The sequence below is a fragment of the Felis catus genome, chromosome B3, assembly GCF_018350175.1.
Source record: "Felis catus isolate Fca126 chromosome B3, F.catus_Fca126_mat1.0, whole genome shotgun sequence".
In the NCBI taxonomy this organism is placed as follows: Eukaryota; Metazoa; Chordata; class Mammalia; order Carnivora; family Felidae; genus Felis; species Felis catus.
The window spans coordinates 18,501,744-18,520,815 of NC_058373.1; the positions used below are offsets into that span (position 1 = coordinate 18,501,744).

General features: G+C 45.7%; 1 protein-coding gene across 6 annotated transcripts in view; it reads right to left on the bottom strand.

Annotated features, from left to right (window-relative positions):
* ADAMTS17 (ADAM metallopeptidase with thrombospondin type 1 motif 17) overlaps positions 1–19,072 on the bottom strand; it is a 346,632-nt gene that overhangs the window by 164,765 nt on the left and 162,795 nt on the right. For all 6 annotated transcript variants that reach the window (XM_023254981.2, XM_023254979.2, XM_023254980.2 and 3 more), the window contains exons 9-10: positions 6,300–6,440; positions 3,937–4,087 (exon numbers count right to left, since the gene is read on the bottom strand). In XM_023254981.2, coding sequence (XP_023110749.1) covers positions 3,937–4,087; positions 6,300–6,440 — 292 coding nt within the window. The remainder of the gene's footprint in view (positions 1–3,936; positions 4,088–6,299; positions 6,441–19,072) is intronic.

The window sequence follows — 19,072 nt, forward strand, 5'->3', positions numbered from 1 at the left end:
GACAGATCTGTATTGACCCCTGCAAGATATTTGACAGAGTCTTCCATGTACGCTGGTGAACCAGATGGTGAACTGAGGCTTAGAGAATCGATATATTATAATTATACAGGGAGGTCTCTAACAGCTTTTCCTCAACTCAGCTTGCCCACAGGGTCATCAGTGGTTGGATAAAGTCACATAAGAACTTAAATTTTCTGTTTAGGGTTATGGATGGATCCCAGATCAAAACATAGTTACTGAGCACCTACTATGTGCCAGGCACTGACCAAGGTAGGTGGAAAACACTGGGGAGCAAAAGTAAAATTCCTGCCCTTGAAAGGTTTATAATCCAGAAGAGGGAGATTATCAGTAGTCATGACAAATGAATTATACAGCATATTGAAAAATGCTATGTTTACGGGGGTGCCTGGGTGGTTCAGTAAGTTAAGTGCCCGACTTTGGCTCAGGTCATGATCTTGCAGTTTGTGAGCTCAAACCTCATATGGGACTCTCTGCTGTCAGCACAGAGCCTGCTTCTGTTCCTCTGTCCACCCCCCACCCCCACCCCGCTCTCTGCATGTCCCCTGATCTTTCTCTCTCTCTCAAAAATAAATAAACCTAAAAAGGGTTAAGTTTATGAATACAGGGCTTTCCCTTAGGGAATCAGGAGTCCAGGGTGCTCTAAGGGTGGATGGGGGAGGGTTACGCAGTTGAAATTTTAAATAGCAGGTCAGGGCAGGCCTCCTTGAGAAGGTTACCTCGGAAAAAAACAAAATCAAAAAAAAAGAAAAAAGAAAGAAAGAAAAAAGATGAGGGACTTAGTCACGGGGACAAGTGGGAGAAGAGCATCCAGGCAGAGGAAACAGCCGGCATGAAGCAAAGTGGCCTTGCTAGGAGCATGCCTTCCAGGTTCAAGAAAGAGTGGAAAGGCAATTCAACTGGAACGGAGTAGGGGAAGGGGAGTGCAGAAGGAAATGAGGACCAGGAAGAAGAAGGACTCATGCCAGCATCAAAGAGTCAGTGTTACACGGGAACAAGAAAGGAATAATACGACGTATATACGCTCTCCTGTTAGACTGAACACCGACTGAAACATGGACCTGTAAAGGTACAACACGAGGAACTTGATGATAAGACAAGCCTTAGAATCCCACAGCGGGGTGCTGTCTTGGTTTGGCTTTGAGTCATATGGTGTGTCCCAGGCCTAGGGCCAGCACTTCCAAAGTTCTTGGTTCCCAGCTGGCCTTCTGTCTCTGTTCTCCGACACTGCCTCCTGTGCATTTGTATGAAGTTACCGCCATCTGTGAGATTCACAATGAAGGAGGCACCCTAGCCTCGCAAGCAGGACAATTTCTGCCAGCTTCCCTGAGGCTACTGGCCATCTAAGTCAGCCGTGCTAACAGGTGCTCTTTCACTCCCCTAAAGAATCGCTCCCGCTAGGTACCAGGGGGAGGAAAATGCCCATTTTATTTTTTAGTACTGGTGAAACTCTCAGGAAAAGGCAAGGACGAGAACATATTTTGTGGTTCCTGGTGAGGTGTAGGAATAAAATGTTCAGCTTCCCTGTAACTTACAAAATAAGAAGATTTCACTTTATGTAATTGTATCTTGAGCTTCTAGGGAGAATAAAAAGTGACACAGCTGAGCTGATCATTACTTGTTGACATTTTCACTGTCTTCTAGCAAAATGATGCTAGCAGAGTAAAATAAAATACCAGGTCACCTTCCTCCCCTTCGGGGTCTGTGTTTGAATGACTATATGTAGCTTTCCTTTTCTCCTTCAGTAATAGACACACCTGGGCTCACTCTGCAGCCCATTCCTTCCTGGCTGGGTGATCTCAGCCCACTGCCTAACCTCTCCTAGCCTCTGTCTTCTCATCTGTTAAATGGGGTTCAAAGCCTCTGCCTCAAGGGTTGCAGTCAGGGTTTCATGTGACAGTGCATGGGAAGCTGACCCTTCCTATTCACTCTCCATGTACTCTCTCTGCCTGGGAAATCATGAGCCCCTAGCATAGGCACCTCCCCCCTCCTGTCCCTCCTGGCTCAATTGGTGTGCAATTGGCTCCTAAAAGGCAAACGTGGCTGCAGCTCTCAGGGAGGAGGCAGTCTCTGCCCCACTCTCTGTAACTCCCCATCCATCCTGCCCCTGGTAGGGCCAGTACAGCCTGGCCCGCAACAACCCACCAGCCCCGAGAAGACTCCATGGTGGGCAGAGTGGCTGCTCTGTGTCCCATGACTCAGCTGGGCACTTCCCTCTTCTCCACCCCAGGAGCCCAGGACGTTTCTACTCTTCCTGAATGCTCGGGGTCCTCCCCTGGGGTTTTAATCACATGGATTTCGTGCTGTCACCACACCATCCGAGGACCCTTTGAAACCGCCCTTTCTGATGGTTCTGCATCAGCAGGTACTTTAAAGGACTGAAGGCTGGGAAGGGTAAACAGGGTGCCTCCTGGCTGGCATATGGTATGTGAAGGAGAGTCTTAATGGCCGAGGCTGATGGTGAGCACATCAGGCACCAGGGGCAGACAGCCGGGGATGATCGAGTCCTGGGGCCCACTGCATCTCCTCAGAGAGGCGTCCTTCAACCCTGCTGCTGCTGGGCAGAAGATACAAGGCACAGGGGTGTAAAGTGGGACTCAGCTCTCCATTACTCAGCCTGGACGGGACCCTTGCTGGCACCTCCGCAGGGCAATGGGGGAGGACAATGCTGGGCACAAATGCCCTTTGGGGAAACAGCTAGCAGGAGGTGCTAGCCTGGTTTGGGGGTTTCTGCACCCCAAACGATGGACTAGGGACTCCACCCTGATTTCCCAGACCAACTCCCACATAGCCAGGAAGCTCTCAAGAGGCCGCCTCCTGCCTCCCGCGGTCCAGGCTGACTCGTTCTGCTGGCTGCGACCCCAGGGTCACATTCTAGAGGCACAGTCCCTGGTGTGTCTATCTTGGAGATGGTCTTGCCCTGGGCAGGGGTCTTGCTCGGGGAACGTGGCCAGCCCTCCAGCATCCCTCCTTGGGACCAGATGCTATCTTGAGCTCCAGCACTGGGAGAGCCCTCCCTCAGGCCAACTGCCACTGGGTGGCTCCTGAGTCCCACATATCCCCAGCTAGTTCTGCTTCTGTTCTTCTGCTCCAGAATGGCACAGGCTCTGCTCCTCGACCTGAGCCAACTGCCAACTGCCAACTGCCAACGCAGGTTGCTGTGGCCTCCACCTGGTCCACGGCATGGAGACTGTGCTGCCCCAGGTCCTGGCGCCTCTACCCCAGCACCCGCACCCACAAAAGTGGCCAAGCCATGGCCTGCTGTCAACAGCATGGTGGAGAAAGTGTGTGCTCTGGGGGTGAACAGACCCGAGTCAAATCCCTGCTCTACTACCTGCTAACCAAGCCATTTCGAATGACCGCTGAATCTCTGAGGCTTGGCGTTACCATCTGTACACTGCGGACAGCAACCCAGGGAACCTGTGGTGATGGCTCATCGGGCTCACACATGTTTAGAAGCCTTAGGACAGGGGCGCCTGGGTGGCTCCGTCGGTCGAGCTTCCGACTTTGGCTCAGGTCCTGATCTCACGGTTTGTGAGTTCGAGCCCTGTGTGAGCTCTGCACTGACAATGCGGAGCCCGCTTGGGATTCTCTCTCTCCCTCTCTGCCACTCCCCTGCTGGCTCTTTCCCTCTCTCAGAATCAATCAACTTAAAAAACATTAAAAAAAAAAAAAGCTTCCTGTGTGTGGAAGTGTGTCTATGCACGCATGTAACTGCATGTGTGCATGTGCACACGTGTGGCTCTCTACAGGTGCACGTATGCAAATGCCCGCGAGGGCATATGTAAACGCACGTCAGGGTAAGCAAACGGGTGCGTGCATATATGTGTGCACGTGTGTGTGTGGAGTATGGATACCTGTGTCCTCCAACAGAAGCCAGACGCTCCATCCCGAGCCGGTCCTCCCGCGGCTGCTTACCTCCATGTTTCTGCAGAAGGTGGCATTGGTGCCAAACAGGATCTGGCATTGCTCGTTGGCACTGTAGTGCATGCCTGGCAGCTTGTGAGGGAGACGCACCGCATGCTGGCTCCTGGGGTCTGTGACCAGCAAACAGGTGCTGACTTTCGACCTGAAAGAGCCAAGGGGCAAGTTGACTTATAAGGCTACTTCCCAGATTTTTGTTTTGATTTGTCACTCAAGAGAAGGGGAGAAGGACGCATCTCTGAATTATGTATGGGAAGATGACCCAGGCACTGGACTCTTTTTCTACCTGGCCAAATGAAGATCTTTACTAAGAAGACAATGAGGGCTTAGCAACTAGGAAAGGGCCTGGGAATAACACCCCGTGAGGCTAACGTACTTTTCTCAAGTTTGAGCTTTCTTGGGTGAAAATCTATTTCTGAAATCGATTCCCACAGTATTTTCTTTGAATACATTTTGAGGGGTGCCTGGGTGGCTCAGTTGGTTAAGTATCCGACTCATGGTTTTGGCCTCTTGGTTTTGGCTCAGGTCATGATCTCACAGTTCGTGGGTTTGAGCTCCGTGTACGGCTCTGTGATGACAGCTGTGGTATCTGCTTGGGATTCTCTCTCTCCCCTCTCTCTCTACCCCTCTCCTGCTTCCTATCTTTCCATTAAATAAATAAACATTAAAACAAAAGAATACATTTTTGAGCAAAATTATCATGAATAAAGAAAAAAATAGAAGCTAGGGTCATTTTTCCTTTATTTTGAATAAAAAACAAAGTGCTTATTTCCAACTCTGCGGACTCTCTTGGAGAGCCTGTGTCAGGCCATGGCAGCTGACTGGTCTAGGTGTCCTACCTGAGCACACATTCTGCCCTCAGTAAAAACTGGCTGGAGGCACGATCTGCAAAGGAGGTCAGGATTTCCACCACGATGGAAACATTCACAGATGTTGAGAACAACTCTGAAAAACTGAATTGGGGGCTAAGAGCCTGTGGCTCCCTTAGGAGGTTAAATATTTGAATGCTTTTGTTTTTCAATTCCCAAAAGCAAGGCAGATGGTAGTAGAGAGGAAACCCAGCCTCACCCCAAGATTCTTGAAAAAGAGAGTTGCACGCAAGTATACACAGGCCGACGCTGGCCACCTCCCCCGGGCTCAGACACACATGACACTTTAAGAAAGGCGGTGGGACCAGCAATGTGTATGTGAGCAAATGAAAATATCCTGCCTTGTTTCACTGACCCTTCTGGGGAAAATGAAACAATGTCAAGAGGCTTACAACAACATTTCATGGAGATTCTGTGATAACAAGTACTCAGGGAGAAATAGACGCTATTAAAACTAATGAATCCATTTTTAAGCCTTGTGTAGCACATAATTTTTCCACCCACAGGAAATATCATGAAAGAAGACCCAGGATAGGGACAGAAGGCAGAGTGATGCCCGGCTTCTGCATCCCGAATTCACGGGGGTACTTTAATGTGTTACTGAACCGCAAAGCTCCATATGCAGGTAAGACTCAGTTCCTTCCATCTCCATGTGGTGGACGGATGAATACAACTAAGTACGGAAGTGATTGGGGTCTACCCGTCAATCTGTAAGTTTATCCCTGAGGTCTTGACACTAAGGGATCCTTATGGTACCTGAGCAAAGACTTTGTTTGACGAAGGTCTGAAATCAGACGGCCAGCTCTTCTGTAGCAATCTGCAAGTGGAATGATGCAGATATATTCTGGAAAGAAGGTGGCAGCGAGATAAACACAGCCCATCCTTACATGTGAGGGGGGAGGTGAGCAAGCCTCGCTCCCCAGCAAGTGTGCCCCCTATCAAGGGAAGCAGGCTGAGCATTAAGGAAGTGACTTTTTCTGTAGAAGCCAAGGACACTGCTATGGTGGTGTCCACTCAGAGTCAAAGTACTGCAGAGAAACGAAATGGGGTTCTTTTCAAGTCCTGGTCACTGTGCTGATATTCTGTCAATCAATAATGCATTTACGAATAGCAGCTGGGTGCCCAACATCCTAGCAGATGCACACGTGGGAGGAAGTTTTGGCCAGATACAGGAGACTCGCACTGACCACCTCTTTAGGCCAGATCAGAGTTCTAAGTGATTCATTTCTCTTTCCCACACTTGCTAAGACCTCAATTATTATTATGTCTTCTGGAAGCACTTGTTTAGAAACATTTTTTTATATTTTTTATTACTTTTTTTTTTTTTTTTTTTGAGAGTGGGGGTGGAGCCTGATGCGGGGCTCTCAACCGTGAGACCATTTTCACAACCGTGAAATCAAGAGTCGGACGCTTAACCGACTGAGCCACCCACACGTCCCAGAAATATTTTCTATTATAGTGCTTGTACGGAATGATTCAAGGACTTACTTGAGGAAGTTTTCCAGGTCATCTCGGCTGCAGGATGACCAAGAGAGGTCACTGGGGTTCCGGCCTTTTACCCACTCTCCTGACATGATGTGGGATCTGCCAGCGCAGGATGAGTGGTCATCATCATGGTTCATTCCCAAGCTGCCCGAGGGAAAGGAAAAGGAGAGACGGACGCTTATGCTATAGGCTTTCATCTGCAGTTCCAGGTTCCAGCATACTATGCTAACTTAAATCAGGTCTGAAACACAAAGAGTGACACAGGCTGATACCCAGTACGCTATTCTCAACAAAGCAGACCAGCAACCACGAGCTTATAGAGACATTGAGCGATGACATCCTTACTTAATGAACGAAGACAGAGCAGACACAAGGAGCATTTGCTAAGTAAATGAATAAATGAAAAATTACATTAATGCTGTGATATTATCGTTCTTACACTGTAAACTTCTGATGGTTACGCTTATTTGTGACACTAAAATAGACCAATGTTAGTGATCTAAGTGTATTGTTGCCCTATGGAGAAGTCATTATGGGAAGGTCTAATGGGAACCACCCATGACTTTGACTTATATAATAATATCATAGGTATAAACCTTCAAATCAGTGGAAAATGTGGCTTTTCTGTCTTTCACATCATTAAACCTGGGTCCACCAACATCATACCTGTGGCCTCCATGCCCAGTTGTACCTAATAGACACCAGGATGCCTGTCTAGATGTATGTGGCTGACCGCACACTAGAAGCTGAACAAGGATCTTAGTTTGCTCACATGCTGTCACTGGGGTAACCTGAGGCACAGAACATACAAGATCAGATGGCCCAGACTTTGCTGACCTGTGATATCCAGGGCAGAGATTCACTGTGCAGAAGGACGCCCATCCTTTGCCAACAAGCCCAATGGAGAAAACATGTACTTCCTTTCATTAAAAAATATTTATCAGAGGTTTCCCAAGTGCCAGCTAATGGACTACAAAGACACAACGGTGCACAAAATGCCATCCCTGACTCCAGATCACTGCCTGCCTGGGCAAGGAGACAACACAAACAGAGATAATTATAAAAAGAGGTTCTAAAGGCTTCTCTGGAGCCTCATTTTCCAGTTTCCGTCATACATCTCTGACCATCTTCCATCAATGCCCCCTGCTTGCTGCTTAATCCTGGGGTCTGTCGACAGAGGCCTGCCTGTATTCTTACTCTGCACACCCTCCAAGCCACTCTCATACTCTTGCCAATGGAGACACTCCCTTCACCAATACCATGGGGAGCTGGATTAGCCAAAGCTATCCTAGTCCTTGGAAAACACACCACCTGGCACTCGTGCTCCTGAATCTTCAGACTGGCAGGGGAGTCTCTGATCACCCACATATCTGCTCCTGTGAGTTAAGGGAACGCTTATCAAGACTTAACTGCATTTATTCTTAAGCCTATTTATGTCAGTAATACTTGCTATTTCAATTAATACATGAAACACAAGAACAAGAGTAGTTGTTTTCATGAAAACTAACTTAGCTTGCTAAAAATAGCCCACTGCCAAATTGGATGTGGGCAAGACAAGTGTAAGAGATGAGAGGAAAAAATATCATAAAAATCTGGTCCAGACTGCTTCACAAGGATCTTTTGTGTTCTACCCAATCTAAAAAAGAAAAAGAAACTGGAATTTGAACTCATTTCATTATAACTCGTGGTTTGTGTGAAGAAGGTGACGTGCGAGGGCAATCAGCAGACACATACCCTCTAAGAAAAAGCGTTCACCGCCACTGCAATATTGGTGAAAAAATTAACATTTTCATGGCTTCAGCTTAAACCAAATGTTTAAGGCACCTAAGTATAATTTCTTTACGTTTCTCCACTTGAACCTTTTTTTTGGTGGGGGGGGGTGTCAATTGGTCAATTGACCAACTACTACCCTGTCAGAAGAAAGCTTATCTGTGGTGCCATGGACCCATGTGTTGGTGGCCATGTTTTCCCGTGGTCCAGACCGCTCTCCTAGACATCACCCTCTCCCTCTGCATTTCCCAAAAGGCGCGTCCAACTCCCCAGGGCAGTTTTCTATCCCTGGTGGAGTCTCTACCAGTGACTGGCACAGAGTGGGCACTCTGTGAATATTTACTGAATAAACTAGCTATTTAATAATGGAGAAAGCACCACAAAAATCAGAGAATCCATGTCCATTACGAGGGCACTAAGTCTAGTACCATGGCGTCTTGCTCAACAGAATGATGAAAGCCTTCTCTGGCTAGATTCAGTCTTGCCCTCTTGCCAAGAAACCAGGTATCCGTCCAATTCAAGTTAAATGAAGAGCCAAGAAATTGTCAGATAAATCTGATCAATAGGAGTAATTTAGATACATTTCTATTGGTTACTTCACTGAATAAAATGAGTCCTATTTTTTTAGCACCATTGTTCAGCTTTTTAGTTTTTTTCCCTGCTTGTTATCTATCTATGCCAATAGGTATCTGCAGCTATCCATCTGTCTATCTGCCTATCATCTCTTTGTTTTGTGTTAACTTTTTTTTTTTAATGTTTATTTATTTTTGAGACAGAGAGAGACCAGGGGAGGAGCAGAGAGAGAGGGAGACACAGAATCTGAAACAGGCTCCAAGCTCTGAGCGGTCAGCACAGAGCCTGATGCAGGGCTTGAACTCATGGACCGTGAGATCATGACCTGAGCCGAAGTCGGACGCTTAACCGACCAAGCCACCCAGGCGTCCCTGTTTTGTGTTAACTTTTGAAGGAAGTGGCTGGTTTTTCAAGTGCCTTTAGCAAAGGATGCTAAAAGGCATCTTAAATTTGTCTTAGGGTTTTATCTGATATCTTTAAATGAAACTAGAGATAGGGTTTTCGAAATAAACAGATCTTCTGAAAATTTTGATGGATTTCGGTGAACTCTGCTAAATGTGTACAGGTTCCAGAAAGAAAATGTCTCAGGAAAACAGTGGCTCCGTTCTATCTTCAATGACAAGGTGTAAGCACGGCACACAGACCAGGTGCAACTGGTCTGCTGTCACCCTTGGGGAATATAGTCCTACAGAGAACCAACCTGTGAGTCAGTTTTTCTTCTAGCTTTGCACTTTTATAAGCCGGTTCCCATCATCCTGGGCTGGGATCCCCTGAGTGGCCACCAGATGGGTTTTTTCAAACAACAAGGATGTTGTTTAGGAAACCACAACGGGAGGAGATCCAAGTCCTGGCAGAATGGCCTCACCACCTATGGAGGAATGTTTCATCTGTGACCACTTCTAAGTTTTCTCTCGTGGTCAAGTTGGTCGTAAAATGAAAGAGGTTCCTTTGCTCACACTGCCAGACTCTGCTGGCCAGAGGGCCTCGTCTCTCAGGAGACAAAACTATGTTTAAAACAGTGCTCAGAAAAGCTGACTATGCCGTCGATAACCATATGCCTACACAGTGTGCTATGTTGGTGTTTCACTACGCCGGCCCCAGAGAAGGACTTCCCCAAGGAATGTTCCAGTCAGCAAGATCAGCCAAGAGTGGGATTCTTGGATTTCTGGAGCCTGTTTCTAACACAGATCATGCTTGATCTAGTTTAAAATGTTCAAATGCTAACTAAGTGCCTCATAAATTTACAGTTTGATGAACTAGCATTGGGCTGGGAGTCCTGATATTTGAGGTTTACATAAACTACTGTTTAGGCTATTTTTAGATTAAATTCAGGATTACTTGACTGAGAAATGTATGTTGTTTTAGGTTTATGTCCCAGGGCATCTATTACTTCTGGCAACATTATATTTAACAAGAAGGAGTAGCATTAAGCGAACACAGTAATTCTGACTCTAAGTAACAGTGGGGTTAAGGACACGGACATGCCTCATGTCACATGTGACTGAGATTTATCAGACACAATCACAACTTAATGGCCTTGAGTTGATTTTATCTTAAAACAAGTAACACATTGCTTCTGTATTAGCTTTAGGAAATCTAATATGTACCATGCAGGGAGTTCTAAGAGAATCCCTACAATGTTTCACCCCTCCTAGCTTCACCCCAAATCCTGAAAACCATGGAGACGGCTGTGTGTTTTAGGTTTGGTATATCTACCATCTTGAAAGTGTTGGTTTTACCTGGCTCTGAGTCTGTTTCTCAGAAGCTTTGGGATTTTGACAACAGGTATACAATGAGGTCCCACCTCCCCTCCAAACAGGGAACCTGGGGAAATGGCTCCCGAGACGTAGCCTCCACACTGAAGGGGCTGCTGGCCAACCCAGGCCAACCCTATTAACCCTGTGGGCATACTGACAGTCCATTTTCAGTAAGTGCTCACGGATGCTGCAGTAATAGGGATGGCTCATGGCAGTTTCTAGGAAATAGTAGTTAGATTTGTATTAATTCATATTACTTAACAGTAACAACTAACACATCAGCTTTATACTGGAAGGAAAATTCTCGACTGTCAATACTTCTTTGACAAGAACCACACTGTGCCCTCAATCTACAGCTACTCAGAAACGTCACTTGCAAGTATTAAAAGTCACTAGGGGTAACAGGTCGCACTCATTTATGCAGCTTAAATTGTCATGATCATCAATAACCCGATTCAGAGGGAACAAAACAAGTAGGCAACAATAACATCAAAATCCTCTCCCTGCCGGAGGAGTTTTTGTTTGTTTCTGTTTTTGTCCAAGGAAATGAGCCTATCAGCCTTCAGGGATTCAGTAGCAATGCAACCAGCAGAGTAGATCTGGAGTCTCTACAGACTCAGCTTTGCCTCCTACACACACAGGATCATCACAGTAAGAATGATCCTAAGTCACCATGAAGTTTGGATCACCAGTGGGTAAATAATGATCAGCACAGCGTTGGTGTTAAGTGTGCTTTGCTGTAGTGGATTATATCGCAGCAACTGACAATGGTTAAGACACATGCAGTATACACCGTCTCTCTTCACTCGCCAGAGCACAAAAGTAATGAAAACACTCAAGTTCCTGAATTTACGTATAAGGGATTTTGATGTCAGGTATATGAGTCAGGTCTGTCTCCTCCTTCTGCCTGGGCTTGTGTATTGTGTGTTTATCCGTACAGAAGATTCCCATCAAACGGGCTCTAACTTTTCATTGAACAAAAATGCAATTGACTGTGTTGAGAGAGAGGTCAAGAGAGAAAAAGAAAAGAGAGAAGGCGTGCATAACCTGAGTGATTCTGGCCCTCACTCTGTCCCTGAGCGTGTACATGTGCGTGTGCAAGAGTGTGCATCCCCTAACACAGTGGGACAGCTCTGTGTATCTGCCCTCCTCTCAGGAGGTCTCTGGGCCGCTCTCTGTGCGTGCAGCATGACGCTGAGGGTGATTCTGGTGTTTCACAACACACATTTGCATGCAACATGGGCACAAGGTATGAAGGCTTGACAGGTGAAGTTTAAATTTTATCTGATGCTTGAAGAAATGGCTGCTGGTTCCAACAGGGTCAGGAAGATCAGGTGTGAAGGCCTTGGTGTCGGGTGCCTGAGGCACACCTCCGAAAAGCAATTTTTAAAGGTAATGTTGATAACTATTTTCACCTTTTATTCCTGTTTAAGAATCCACTCTGCACAAACAGTTGCACTATCACTGGGCCATCATTTGGCCTGAGTATCTTCACTTCTATTTCCATTTGTATCTTTATACCCTCCAGATGAAGCAAACACTTCCTTCATTCTTTTTTGTTTGTTTTTATTATTTTGTTTTAATGTTTATTTATTTCTGAGACAGAGACAGAGCATGAGTGGGGGAGGGGCAGAGAGAGAGGGGGACACAGAATCTGAAGCAGGCTCCAGGCTCTGAGCCATCAGCACAGAGCCCGATGCAGGACTTGAACCCACAGACTGTGAGATCATGACCTGAGCTAAAGCCGGATGCTCAACCGACTGAGCCACCCAGGCGCCCCACTTCCTTCATTCTTGATGAGCCCCTGTGGGGCTGTAAAACTAGGGTGATGTGCTTCAGGTCACACACCAGGCCAGACTCTTTTTTCTGAGACTATCTTTCCAGGCCAGGTAGACCACAGCAGGCACGGTGGCTCTCGATGATGAGGCTTCTCCCCTTCTGGCACCTTCCCCCATAGACTCCCTTCTGCTTGGACACATTGCACACAGAGCAGCTGGCTTCCAATTTTCTGATAGTTTAATGAACATATGCAAACAAAGAGATGATACTAATTCAAAGGGATACATGCACTTCTATGTTCATAGTAGCATTATCGACAATAATCAAATTACGGAAGCAGTACGAGTGCCCATCAACAGATGAATGGATAAAGAAGATGTGGTGTATATATATAGAATAGAATATTACTCAGCCATAAAAAGAATGAGAACTTGCCATTTGCGGCAACGTGGATGGAGCTAGGGAGTATAATGTTACATGAAATTAGTCAGAGAAAGACAAATACCATATGATTTCACTCATATGTGGAATTTAAGAAAGAAAACAAATGAACAAAGGGAGAGAGAGAGAGAGAGAGAGAGAGAGAGAGAGAGAGAGAGAGAGAAACTAAGAAACAGACTCAACCCTAGAGGACAAACGGTTACTAGAGAGGTGGGGTGGGGGGAAATGTGTGAAACAGGTGAAGGGGATTAAGAGCACATTGATCATGATGAATGCTGAGTAACGGACAGTATTGCTGAATCACTACATTGTACACCTGAGTCTAACATAACAGTGTATGTTAACTAATTTAAAGTAATTAAACTAATTTAATTAAAATTTAAAACAATAAAAAAAAGAGCTATGCAGAAAAAAATTTCTGTTGCAAGTACATAGTTTATGAGTAGACTTCAGTTCAACCCTAGTAGATGATGTAAGCGTAGACACGCCAAAAAACATACACATCCAGTAAAGGGTATCAAGATTTGGATTTCTCTCAAGAACTGTCAAAATCAAAGTCTGATTGTGAGCGTGTGTGTTTCAGGATAGTGGTCATCTTGTAATTCCTGTTAAAGGTTTTTGAAATAAAATGAATTCTGAAAGAATCTGCTAACAAAGTGAAGTTTTCAATGATAACATACCTTAAAGAAAAAAGAAAAAGGAAAAAAGAAAGAGATGATATGAAACCCCATTCTCATGATGCAGAAGCAAGTGCTATATTTGAGGGTCCTGGCTTTGGAGTCGCACAGACCTGGATGAGGATTCCAGCAACTGTGCACCTCCAATTCCTCATCTATGACTAAACAGGGACAAAATCTTAATGCCACTCATTTATTTGTTCCTTCATTCAACAAATATTTGTCAGGTATCTTCTACAAATAGAAGTCTGGCAGAGGCTAGACCCCTGCCTTCGTGGAGTCTGTATTCTAAAGGACTGGAAGTGAGGCATATGTGGGAACACACACACACACACACACACACGCTTGAGGGAAGAAGGCTACAGTCCCCAAACTGCAAACCCGGTGCCCTCAGAGAGCCACAGAGTTAACGAGGGAGGTGGGGAGATGCCACACCAAAGGGAAGGTGGGCTCATGGTGAACGGAAAAGGTGCTACTCTGTCAAATGCCTTTAAATTCCATTTTTTGCGGCGCCTGGGTGGTTCAGTTGGTTGAGCGTCTGACCCCTGGTTTCCACTCAGGTCATGATCTCACAGCTTCGTGGGTTCGAGCTCCGCATCGGGATCTGCGCTGGCAGTGTGGAGTCTGCTTGGGATTCTCTCTCTGCCTCCCTCTCTCTCTGCCCCTACCCCACTTGTGCTGTCTCTGTCTCTTTCAAAATAAAATAAATAAACTTAAAAAAAATTCCATTTTTCTTTTGCAGTGAGCTAACTGAATAGAACAGGTCTGTCCTGGCAGATGTGGTGCAGGGACTGGAGTAAGACCCCTGAAGAGCAGCTTTGTGGGAGCCCCAGAAGCCCAACTGCTCTTGGGAGGCAGTCATCCCGTCCAAGACTGCAGACACCCCCCAGGACACCTGTGAAGGATAATCACTGATGACCACTGGTCTATACCACTCATTGCCCTTTGCAGGAAGAGCACGAAGATGGGGGCCCATGGCACAGCCTCCTGTTTCTTTACATCTCCCAGCGGCAGATCTAGGTTTGAAAGCACACACCAGTCACACTCTTGCTTGTTTCTCTGTGCATCCAGCAGCCTGGGGCTGGTGAAGCCTTGAGGCACACAGGCCTGGAGGGCTGAAGCTATTGCCATCTTAGTGAAACCGTTTCCTGGCTCTGATAACTCCTACTGGCTCTCCAGCCCCCATGCTTCTAGTCCTGCCCTCACCTCCCCAACCCATGACAAAGATAGTCCTTGAACTGTGACATGGGCCACCCTTCCCTGCTCCACCAGGTCTCAGGGCAGGGCTGGGCACATGGCAGGGCTCGATAAATGGCTATAGAACAAAAGCAGCACGTGAGCATCTAGGTCCATATGACAGCTCACCAAGCACCCAGAATACAGGCTACCTGTGGTGTCCTTCCTCTGCCTCATAAACACAAGGATGACTCCAGGATGGGATGGTCCCCAACATGAACACATGAACAAATGAGAGGCACCTTCTTGGGACGCCCATAGCCTTCTGTGCATAGGGCCCTTACTGCTTAAAGCATTCTGTGAGTGCGTCCAGAGCGAATGTTTCCGTACGCTTCAATCAAATGATGTTCAAAAATTTTACAAAAAAAAATATATATATATATCTACAAAGGTATATTGGGTTTCTGACCCGGGAAGATATTCTATAAAAGGGGAGAAGGGCATTTGAAGCAGATTCCTGGTAGACATTCCAAAGATGCTACGAAAGGTAGCTACATTGATAGAATAAGGATGTACCCTCCCCAAGGTGACTACTTAGAAGTGACAGCACTGATTCGGATGGAAAGGCTGTAAGTGTTAAGAAAAAATTCCATCTGTGTGGCGCCTGGGTGGCTCGGCCAGTTAAGCCCCTGACTCTTGATTTTGGCTCAGGTCATGATCTCGCGGTTGGTGAGATGAAACCCCACATTGGGCTCTGCATTGACAGTGTAGAGCCTGCTCAGGATTCTCTCTCTCCCCCTCTCTCTTTCTGCCCCTATGCTGCTTGAGCTCTCTCTTTCCCAAAATAAATAAATAAACATTTAGAAGAAAACAGAAACTCTACCGATGACAAGGTAAACAGACTAATAAGCCAATTCTCCTTCTTTCCTCTTTGTGTGTGTGTGTTTCCAGAATTATCTCAGATATTTTAAGAACTTTACTCCCATTATGCGTTTGGCTTGTTAAGTTCCACAAAAAGGCCTTTCAGTTTGGGACTGCACTCAATGAACTAATTAATGAACTAATTAATGAATTAATGAACTAATTAATTTGGGGAGAACTAGAATCACTAAAGTTTCGAGTCTTGCCATCCTGGGACACAGGCACCTCTTTATCTTTTCAGGCTTTCTTAAGTGACCTCTGGCAAAGTTTTATTTTGTAAAGAAAGGTATTACATTTCTTATTAGCATCATTCCTGGGTATTCCATATCTCTGGCAGATGTGTGGAATGAGGTTTGCTTATCATTCTTCTGTAACTGATCTGCCTATGTATAGGAAAGCCATAAATTATTCTATATTGGTCTTGTGATTTGCACCATGATGAACACTTATTGTTTGCAATAGTCTGTCAGATGATTCTTTAAAAAAAAATTTTTTTAAATGCTTTTTTATTTTTGAGAGAGAGACAGAGACAGAGTGCAAGTGGGGTAGGGACAGAGAGAGAGGGAGACACAGAATCTGAAGCAGGCTCCAGGCTCCGAGCTGTTAGCACAGAGCCTGATGTGGGGCTTGAACCCACGCACTGTGAGATCATGACCTGAGCTGAAGTCGAACGTTCAACTGACTGAGCCACCCAGGCGCTCCTGTCAGATGAGTCTTTTACAACATGCAGATAACAACCACTCTGACTCTTCCCTTTCAATGTGTACACCTCATTTCTTGCTTTATGAAATTTGGTAGACTTCCAAAACAATGTAAAATATTGTTAGTTACCACATGGGCACCTTTACACTGGTCCCAAGTCAAATGGAAATGCTATTAATACATGCACACTGAATACACCTGCTCTAGAGGGCTTCTAGGTAAACTGGCTCAACTTAAGGACATTTTCTTCTAAATGATCATTTGAGGACTTCTTCACTGCCATTTCAAAGTAAACACTAAGAGAGTTTAACATGGTGGACAGAGTGATGGTCCAAGGAGAAAGAGGTCATTGCTAGTGTTAAAGATTTGCCCTAATTAGTTTGGGGACCTAAGACAAGGTTCCAATCATATCAGGACTGTCTTCCCAGCTGGGAAGTGAGGGGCTTGAACCAGATGACTATTAAAAGGTTTTCCAGTTCAATTGGAACGTATTATGTATGCCAAGTGAAATAAGTCAGTCAGAGAAGGACAGATATCATATGTTTTCACTCATATGTGGATCTTGAGAATCTTAACAGAAGACCACGGGGGAAGGGATGGAGGAAAAATAGTTACAAACAGAGAGGGAGGGAGGCAAACCATAAGAGACCCTTGAATACAGAGAACAAACTGAGGGTGGATGGGGAGGTGGGGGAGAGGGGAAAGTGGGTGATGGGCATTGAGGAGGGCGCTTGTTGGGATGAGCACTGGGTGTTACATGTAAGCCAATTTGACAATAAATTATATTATAAATAAATAAATAAACATTTAAAATGATAATAATTAAAAAAAACACAAGGTTTTCTAGTTCAAGATGTAATCATTTCATGATTCTTAATCTGTAGAACTGAATACAATTTAAGGTAGAGTTGCTATTCAGTCTTTTAATAAGAGCTGACTGAACATAATCTTGCACCAGGCATTTTCGGGGCACCAGTTTCACAGCAAGGAGTGGCATACACAGGCCTGCCCGCAGAAATCCCACGGTCTGGCAGGGATCACAGATAAATCAATACATTCTGACCCATGCTGTCCAGTGAAACTTTCTGTAATGGAGGAAAAATCTCCCTGTGTGCTGTCCAACATGGCCATAGACCACAGGTGGCTACTGAGTGTTTAAAATGTGCTATGTGACCAAAGAATGGAAGTTCTGATGATATGAAATTTTATTTAAGATAAATTTCAAGATCCACCTGTGGCTAAGTGCCACCTCGTTGGACTGTACAGCTGTAGCCAATAATGCCATTGAACTAATTTGAATACCACCATTGTGCTAGGAGCTGTGGATATCATACACTGGTGTAAGAGTATATCCATGTCCACAAATTACTTACAGACTTACAGATTCTGGGAGAAAGAACACAAGCTGATGACACACCTGGAGAAGAATTAGTGGCCAGGTGTAGCTATCAGGAGCTAAGAGCCATCTTAGAGAAGGGAAACTTCCACACATCGTCTCATAGTGACTTCTTGTACGACCTAACGTACGCCTACTTTTTCTGCCTGCTGATGGTTATGCTGCTGGTACACCTGTGAAAAGTCCTCCAAATCGCTGGGCTGGAGGGTGAGGTATTGAAAGAGCCTGGATATCCTCTGAGAGCTTTTCACAGCATCCAAGAAAATGAAAGAACATCAGCCTAAGTCGATTTTGACAAGAAGGTGCCTGGAGAGCAAATAAAATCTCCAACAGAAAGAGGGATGCCTCTTCTGTGCAACTAAACCTGGGACATTCTCAGTATCAAATCCATTTAGTCAAGGAGTGACATAAAAGAATGTGCCTTTGCTGAGTGAAAAAGTGAATGGTAAGATGTTAAGTTCTGTGAGGTTCTCCTTAGCTTTCTAAAAGGAGAACATTTACTGGGGAAAAAAAAAACATTATTTTTATTTCAAAGGAAGACTACAAAAGCACTGAGCTCTTCCAAAAATAATCATAGACACAATGAATGCCATCCTGGCCTCGGAGCTGTTGTCCCTTCTGTGGCCTGCTCTGGGCCTACAATGCAGAGATGCTCCCAGCCAAGGGTTGGTGTGACCTGTTGAAGTCCAGAATGCTGTGAAGCCCATGTAGACACCATCAGCTCCAGAGACCAGCAGCATCAATAAGGCTGACATCCCTGTGATGTGCTCCCCCCACCCTCCCAAACTGCATGATGGTTCACTGGGTCTCCTGTTCTCCATCAAGTCTATGGTGGGTCCTCCTTTGGCTTAGCTGTATTTGATGGCGGCATGCATGGGGCATGGGAATGAGGTAGGGAAACTGAAAGACTCCCTAAAAAATCTGCCTGTTGCCCCTTTTCCTGCTTCTACTCTTGCTAGGACTTGAACCCTCACTCCACTTTACCCATGCCTCATAGTACAAATAGTGTATGTCCTCCTTATAGGGGACAGGGAGTTAATGATTTCTCTAGAACAGGCAACATCTAAGGAGGAACCAGTGAGAATGACCAGACAAAGCTACCATGTGTGTATTCCAGACCACTGGTGCTAAACAGCTGGAGGACACCAAGAGCCCTGGGTCCAAGGAATAACACCTAGACCCTTGTCTTTGTTCTAACTGGTTCCTGGATGCCTGAGGGACTTTATACCAGACTATCACCCTCAGTAAAAAAAAAAAAAAAAAACCTAGGCCCCAAAGAAAAGACTTGTGCTCCGTTCCTTTCTGAGTCTCCCAGATGCTCTGTATCTCCTCTCTCTAAATCTTCAACAAACTCTGTGCTGACTCCTATTTAATTTCCATCCTGCATAAAACCAAGGACCCTCTTGGCTGGTCCTGCGGGATCCCCTCTGCATCCAAGGACCTGGCCTGCCAGCATCAGGAAGCATTCTGAGAACCCAGGCTGATTCAGCGTAAGTGGGTCTCAGCTCCACTCACTTTTCCTGGTCTGCCAAAGGTGCATTGCAATGATGGGGGAACCAACCCCAAACTTTTGTTCCCGGGTGG